The following is a 7,838-nucleotide window of genomic DNA, read 5'->3' as shown; positions in this document are numbered from 1 at the left end:
GTTATTAGAAAAACATCTTTTCTGGAGACGCTCTCGATCAAGAATAACGTTTCTTGAAAAGCTCTTGATTAAGATTAAGCAAGGGGTTCTAGACTGAAGTGAGCTTTGATATAGTTTTAACCCAGAGTAAAATGCACAATACTGCGACCGTAGCGCATGCAAGTTTTAGCCCACTGGAGGTAGATCCAAAAAAACATGTGTTGGCACATTTTCGTCATTTTCGTGAATTACGAATAGCGAGTTTTCGTCATATTTGAATAAAACTAGGATTACGTTCAGTTCACCGTTTTTATTTATAAACTGAAAAGAATACTTGTCACTTTTCTTCATTTGATGATTCGGAACCATCTTCCAATTTTCAATACCGGAAGCTCAGAAAGAAGGACAACACTAACAAGTTTTACCACCACACGAATCTAAATTTGGCACAATTTAATCACTAACTCACATAACAATTACGAAAGCAGTATGATCTTTTTGCTTAATAAATAAATAATAAAAGAGTTTTCCCGGCACTTTGGAAACGGCCGATCTTCTCGCTGCTAAATGTAGACTGAGTTTGACATTTGAAAAGTCAAGTCAAAAAGATTTCGAATAAAGCTTTACCTAAACAACTTGGGTTTAATACTGATTTGGTGAAGTCAATTTGTTCTGGGAATATCTTCTTCAAGATAACTGTAAGTAAATGAAAAAGAGATCAATAAAACTTTGCTCCATGATCTTCGAGAACTTTTCAAGATTTTTTCAAGATATTTCTAGAACAGTATTCTGCTAAGCCCAAAAAGACTTGATAAACGTTTTTATAAAAGCAAGAAGCTTTTTTCAAATGTTTTATAAAAACTGATAAAACTTAGGAGCATTTGGATTGCTACTTGGGAGTACGTGCTGGAGGAGCTTCAATCGCGCAACGTGACCGTTGCGGATTTGAGGGAAGGTACTTGCCTGAATGGAACCACGGTGGAGAGGCTCGTTCCGGCGGAGAAACCGAAGTTGAGATCTGTTTTGGAGGCTAGAGCTGGACGTATTAGGGCAAGTGTTTTTTGAGATTAATTGGTTACTTGATACAGTACTTTCTGAAAACGGTTTTAATGGTAGTAAATTGGGTGATTTATTTCATGCATTATTTCATCCTTATTATTCTCTATGGTTAAGAATTGCATTCCAAAAAGGAGGACCTTAAAAATATCATCAAATAAAAATAATAACGAATCATACAAGTCTAATTAATTTTAATTTTGGTAGGTTTGGCCTAATTTTGATTTTGTTTTAATATTACTGAAATTACATTTCATGATCTATTTGAAATAAGAAATGTTCGAATCCTCCTTCTGTTCCGGAGTAACATTCGTTAGATTAGTGTAATGATCCTCCAACCTTTGCAGCTTCTTCGTCAAGAGTTCGTTCTGCTGCTGCAACAACCGCACCAACAACTCGAGCTGGGAATTTTCCGTCGATTTCTGGCGCTCCTTCCGCTCTTCAGCCATTTCGGCCATGTGTTCTACGGCTTCAAACGTTGAACCGGGCTCGCAGTCCAGGTTTCCAATGTCGCGGATATTCCGAGCGTGCAACTTGCTGGTCACAGCCTTCACCCAGAAGCAGTTCAGTGGATTGTCGTAGATCCGCAAAGTCTTCAACGAGGGTAGGGCAGTGGAGACAGCTTCAACGACCTTCAGATTATTATCGAATAGATGGACCCTTCTCAGCGCGGGAACATTCCAACCAGCAAAACTGAACTCCGACAACTGATTTTGGTCCAGGTACAGATCCCGTAACTTTGGCAGCCTCACGGATTGCCACGCACTGACCGTGATGATTCGATTTCTGTGCAAAGCAATCACCTCTAGGTTGGTGAGACAGTTCAAGTCACTCATTTCAACGGTCGTTATCTCGTTATCGTTAAGAACGAGTTCTCGTAGCCGCGTCAAGGCACACACATTGTCTGGGATGGCTTTCAATTTGTTGAACCGAACGAACAGGTATAACAGCTGGAACCGACCTTTGGACGGATTAATTTTAACTGTTTCGGTTTCGCATTCGTACAGATCAACGCGTTCCGAATCCGTTTGAATTTCGTAGGTTCTAAGCTGGCCACCATTTTGTGAGAATGAACTGGCACTACAAATTAAGGAGGCCCTAAAATTAATAAGATTAAGTTTTAAAGTATTTAATGAATCAAAATTCAAATCTTACAACAAACTGAAAATTAAAATGGACATGATGAAAATAAACTCGACACTGAGAGCACCCTCCTGATCTGGTCAATGCTAAAGTTGAACTGAGCATTTTTGTAGAAACATCATGAACAAAATTTCAAATGGAATTCCCTAGATTGATAACGAGTTAACGCGCAGACGTGACCCCATGCCTGACATAAAATAATACCCCGTCAAAACAGATTTTTGTGTAATTGTCTTTGTACCAAATTTGAGATAATTAGGATGGGTGTTAGTTAGGGTGCCCAGAATATGGGACTTTTTTCAAAACCTTGCTCCACAAGCTGAATATTGTTCCTTGACCTATTTTAGGACTCTGTGCCAAATATGAGCAAAATCGGTCATCATTTACCCATTGATACTCGGAGGTGAAGTTTGTATGGGAAAAATCGAAAAAATGTATGGAAAACCCAAGTTTCTTACGGTTTGGTCTGCACGGTTCGCTTTTTCCATGCAAATATTCTCAAAAGTGGGATTCTTATTGGAAATTTAATGCTCTACAATTTTGTAGAACATTCCAAAGCTGTAAAACTCGATCCTGAAAAGTTATTAGCGATTTAAAAAAGTCATTTTTGTATGAAAAACATTTTTTTCACCAACTTTAGGTTCGGGTATCAATGGGTTAATCCCAACCAATCTCGCTCAAAATTTACACATATGCTTAAAACAACCCAAAAAACCGTTTTCCGCTTGTGGAGCAGGGGGTCATTTTTTCTGGGCACCCTAGTGTTAGTATGTACATCAATTAGGTTTTTGTTGTAGCTTACAATATCTTTTGTATATAAATACAGAAATTTGTCAGAAATTCTAAAAGTACAAAAATACAAAAATAAAAAAAAACTAGAAAAAACAAAAAAAAACCAAAAAAAAACAACTATGAAATATCATAAGCCGTAATTTTTCTGTCACGTTATCCGTCACGCTAGCACCAAGAGGGTGCTGTGTCCTATCCTTCGCTTGGTCCAGACCAAAATTCCAAACCAAAATAAACAAACTTGGTTTTTGACGTAGGTGCAAACGGATCAGGGTTTTGGGTTTTGGGTTTTGGGTTTTGGGTTTTGGGTTTTGGGTTTTGGGTTTTGGGTTTTGGGTTTTGGGTTTTGGGTTTTGGGTTTTGGGTTTGGGTTTTGGGTTTGGGTTTTGGGTTTTGGGTTTTGGGTTTTGGGTTTTGGGTTTTGGGTTTTGGGTTTTGGGTTTTGGGTTTTGGGTTTTGGGTTTTGGGTTTTGGGTTTTGGGTTTTGGGTTTTGGGTTTTGGGTTTTGGGTTTTGGGTTTTGGGTTTTGGGTTTTGGGTTTTGGGTTTTGGGTTTGGGTTTTGGGTTTTGGGTTTTGGGTTTTGGGTTTTGGGTTTTGGGTTTTGGGTTTTGGGTTTTGGGTTTTGGGTTTTGGGTTTTGGGTTTTGGGTTTTGGGTTTTGGGTTTTGGGTTTTGGGTTTTGGGTTTTGGGTTTTGGGTTTTGGGTTTTGGGTTTTGGGTTTTGGGTTTTGGGTTTTGGGTTTTGGGTTTTGGGTTTTGGGTTTTGGGTTTTGGGTTTTGGGTTTTGGGTTTTGGGTTTTGGGTTTTGGGTTTTGGGTTTTGGGTTTTGGGTTTTGGGTTTTGGGTTTTGGGTTTTGGGTTTTGGGTTTTGGGTTTTGGGTTTTGGGTTTTGGGTTTTGGGTTTGGGTTTTGGGTTTTGGGTTTTGGGTTTTGGGTTTTGGGTTTTGGGTTTTGGGTTTTGGGTTTTGGGTTTTGGGTTTTGGGTTTTGGGTTTTGGGTTTTGGGTTTTGGGTTTTGGGTTTTGGGTTTTGGGTTTTGGGTTTTGGGTTTTGGGTTTTGGGTTTTGGGTTTGGGTTTTGGGTTTGGGTTTTGGGTTTTGGGTTTTGGGTTTTGGGTTTTGGGTTTGGGTTTTGGGTTTTGGGTTTTGGGTTTTGGGTTTTGGGTTTGGGTTTTGGGTTTTGGGTTTTGGGTTTTGGGTTTTGGGTTTTGGGTTTTGGGTTTTGGGTTTTGGGTTTTGGGTTTTGGGTTTTGGGTTTTGGGTTTTGGGTTTTGGGTTTTGGGTTTTGGGTTTTGGGTTTTGGGTTTTGGGTTTTGGGTTTTGGGTTTTGGGTTTGGGGTTTTGGGTTTTGGGTTTTGGGTTTTGGGTTTTGGGTTTTGGGTTTGGGTTTTGGGTTTTGGGTTTTGGGTTTTGGGTTTTGGGTTTTGGGTTTTGGGTTTTGGGTTTGGGTTTTGGGTTTTGGGTTTTGGGTTTTGGGTTTTGGGTTTTGGGTTTTGGGTTTTGGGTTTTGGGTTTTGGGTTTTGGGTTTTGGGTTTTGGGTTTTGGGTTTTGGGTTTTGGGTTTTGGGTTTTGGGTTTTGGGTTTTGGGTTTTGGGTTTTGGGTTTTGGGTTTTGGGTTTTGGGTTTTGGGTTTTGGGTTTTGGGTTTTGGTTTTGGGTTTTGGGTTTTGGGTTTTGGGTTTTGGGTTTTGGGTTTTGGGTTTTGGGTTTTGGGTTTTGGGTTTTGGGTTTTGGGTTTTGGGTTTGGGTTTTGGGTTTTGGGTTTTGGGTTTTGGGTTTTGGGTTTGGGTTTTGGGTTTTGGGTTTTGGGTTTTGGGTTTTGGGTTTTGGGTTTTGGGTTTTGGGTTTTGGGTTTTGGGTTTTGGGTTTTGGGTTTTGGGTTTTGGGTTTTGGGTTTTGGGTTTTGGGTTTTGGGTTTTTGGGTTTTGGGTTTGGGTTTGGGTTTTGGGTTTTGGGTTTTGGGTTTTGGGTTTTGGGTTTTGGGTTTTGGGTTTTGGGTTTTGGGTTTTGGGTTTTGGGTTTTGGGTTTTGGGTTTTGGGTTTTGGGTTTTGGGTTTTGGGTTTTGGGTTTTGGGTTTTGGGTTTTGGGTTTTGGGTTTTGGGTTTTGGGTTTTGGGTTTTGGGTTTTGGGTTTTGGGTTTTGGGTTTTGGGTTTTGGGTTTTGGGTTTTGGGTTTTGGGTTTTGGGTTTTGGGTTTGTTTTTGTTTTTGTTTTTGTTTTTGTTTTTGTTTTTGTTTTTGTTTTTGTTTTTGTTTTTGTTTTTGTTTTTGTTTTTGTTTTTGTTTTTGTTTTTGTTTTTGTTTTTGTTTTTGTTTTTGTTTTTGTTTTTGTTTTTGTTTTTGTTTTTGTTTTTGTTTTTGTTTTTGTTTTTGTTTTTGTTTTTGTTTTTGTTTTTGTTTTTGTTTTTGTTTTTGTTTTTGTTTTTGTTTTTGTTTTTGTTTTTGTTTTTGTTTTTGTTTTTGTTTTTGTTTTTGTTTTTGTTTTTGTTTTGTTTTTGTTTTTGTTTTTGTTTTTGTTTTTGTTTTTGTTTTTGTTTTTGTTTTTGTTTTTGTTTTTGTTTTTGTTTTTGTTTTTGTTTTTGTTTTTGTTTTTGTTTTTGTTTTTGTTTTTGTTTTTGTTTTTGTTTTTGTTTTTGTTTTTGTTTTTGTTTTTGTTTTTGTTTTTGTTTTTGTTTGGCATAGGCGGGTGTTTATACTCAAGAAAAACTAGTTATACAATTTTTGAAAAATCTATATTTAAAATGTCAAACTTAAGAATTGCTCATTCAACACATTAATTAAGGTGACCAGAATAATGAAAATTTTGAAAAATCTTAACAGATCTGACTCGATTCTTCATTCAAAAAAGAAGTAACTGTGCCGTTTTAGAGTAAAATCGGTTAAGGTTTAAGGATAGCTTTTTATAGTTGAAATTGGTATTCGCAAAGGTGATGTTAAATATGTCGGATCGGAAGTGAAAGATTTTATGTCAAATTGCATGACAAAAAAACTTTGTTCAAGACTGTAAAACGATCCGAGTTAACCCAGTTATTAACGATTTTAAGAAGACGTTTTTGTATGAGATTTTTTCACCAGCTCTTTATATAGCGACTCTTAAACCTAAATCGATTTGGCTCACAATTTGCACAGCTACTTATTTTTGCCTGAGGAATCGAGTCAGGGGGTATCCCTGACGTCGATTTTTTTAATGTCACCCTAATGATTCTTACCACGATGATCAATGCACCCTAACAAAGCATCTCTTAACTCGCTAGCCGATCGGCATTAAAAACAACAAAAAATAACACGTTAAACAAAAAAAATTCGTTGGCATCACATGAGTCAGCTTTTCTCAAAGCAACGTTGAATGTAACAATCAAACCCAGACACGAGAAATTCTGGCAGAAAAGGTTCTGCTAGAATCCTGCTAGAACCATTCTAGCAGTACTGCCAGAATTCTGTTAGAATTTTGTAAGAAAATTCTAACAGAAAAAATTTCGCCAAGAATGACGTCATTTTCGCCAAACCGCATTGTGACCACCATCTTGTTGAAAAACTTGATGGAGTTGTAAGTTTTCAGTGGAAAAAAATGTCGATTCGGTGATGTTTCGTTGGGAGCCTGGCCATCTGGAATTTGGTAAGGTTCTTGGCAATAGATTGTGTATACAGAAGTTGCGAATTTTACTTGATTTTGATTCCACAGCTTCAACTCCCAGCAGACAAAGCAGACCCATAGACAACCTCGATTCCTGCAGCTGCTTAGTGGAGATCACTTCAAGAAAAATCCCGGAAATGATACGTCCCGGATGCTACGAGATTAAACATCGAGTTAAAGAGCTTCCGTTTCCGTCACGGCAAGTGTGAATTTCTCCAGTCTCTTTCGTCAGGAGAAGCCGTTGAAGAACCATCCGAAGGGAAGGAAAAATAGATTAAGCACAAGTGTAAAAGAATGTTAAATTGTTGTGTATAATAAATATGTTAAACATCTTGTTTTCTCTTTATTGAAATTAAATAGAAACATGATAAATTTTTCCTAATTCGTTTTAATTGAGATCTAGGGGGTCATTTTCTCCTTGAATTTTAAGCTCGAACGTTCTTACAAAATTCTAGCAGGATTCTAGCAGAAAATTTCTGCCATTTCATTCTAGCAAAATTCTTACAGAATTCTAGCAGGAGGCCTGTCAGAATTATTCTAGCTTAATTCTAGCAGGATTCTAACAGAACCGGTTAATTTCGCCGGCTCCTGCTAGAACCGGTTATTGCATTTGAGTTAGAATTCTTTGAGAATTCTTGCAAAGTTCTGGCAGGATGATAGCACGGTTCTAGTAAGAATAATTTCGCTCTGCTAGAATTCTGTAAGAATTCTGCGAGAACGCCGTGACTGGGAAGACTTCCCGTCAACCCACAACCACAAAATACAAAAGTAATAAAAGGAACTCATCAACCCTCAACTAGAACTAGTTAAACTGGTTGGCGTTGTCACTTAATTAGAAATTTGCATTTGACGTGTGATCACGTTTGATCAATTTTTATTCAGGTAATATTTTCTAAATTAATCTTGTGCTATCAAGGGTTAACACGTCCAAAAACCGATGCGTTCGCGTCTCAGCCCAATCTGCAATACCCATTAGGAAGATCTCCAGCTCGGTGAAGTCATCACTGTGTACCCAACACTGCTTGTACTGTCAAACTCTAAATTCAAATTCAATTTCATTCAGTTCAGTTTAGTTCCACGCCATCGAGCACCAACACCCACCTCCACAGCACTGCTCGACGTCAAGCGCCACTAATAAGGGCAATACCGGCGCCGCAAAACTAGGTTCTGCGACTAGAATCTAGTTGGCCTTGAAAACCGCGACGCCGCAACTGTAGGTACTGTGCAGCGACGACGCCGC

The 7,838-nt window shown here is 38.1% G+C and overlaps 1 protein-coding gene across 1 annotated transcript; it reads right to left on the bottom strand.

Annotated features, from left to right (window-relative positions):
* Positions 1–1,083: 1,083 nt before the first annotated feature.
* LOC119767262 (leucine-rich repeat-containing G-protein coupled receptor 6-like) lies at positions 1,084–2,236 on the bottom strand. Its single transcript, XM_038255483.1, has 2 exons — positions 2,191–2,236; positions 1,084–2,133 (listed from the first exon to the last, which is right to left on the bottom strand). Exons 1-2 carry the CDS (start codon positions 2,214–2,216, stop codon positions 1,296–1,298), a joined length of 864 nt encoding a protein of 287 aa, XP_038111411.1. The 5' UTR covers positions 2,217–2,236; the 3' UTR covers positions 1,084–1,295.
* Between the last annotated feature and the right edge of the window lie 5,602 nt (positions 2,237–7,838).

The sequence above is a fragment of the Culex quinquefasciatus genome, chromosome 2 (genome assembly GCF_015732765.1).
Source record: "Culex quinquefasciatus strain JHB chromosome 2, VPISU_Cqui_1.0_pri_paternal, whole genome shotgun sequence".
Taxonomy (NCBI): Eukaryota; Metazoa; Arthropoda; class Insecta; order Diptera; family Culicidae; genus Culex; species Culex quinquefasciatus.
The sequence above is the reverse complement of the archived record's forward strand: the minus strand, read 5'-3'. Positions and strand labels throughout refer to the sequence as shown.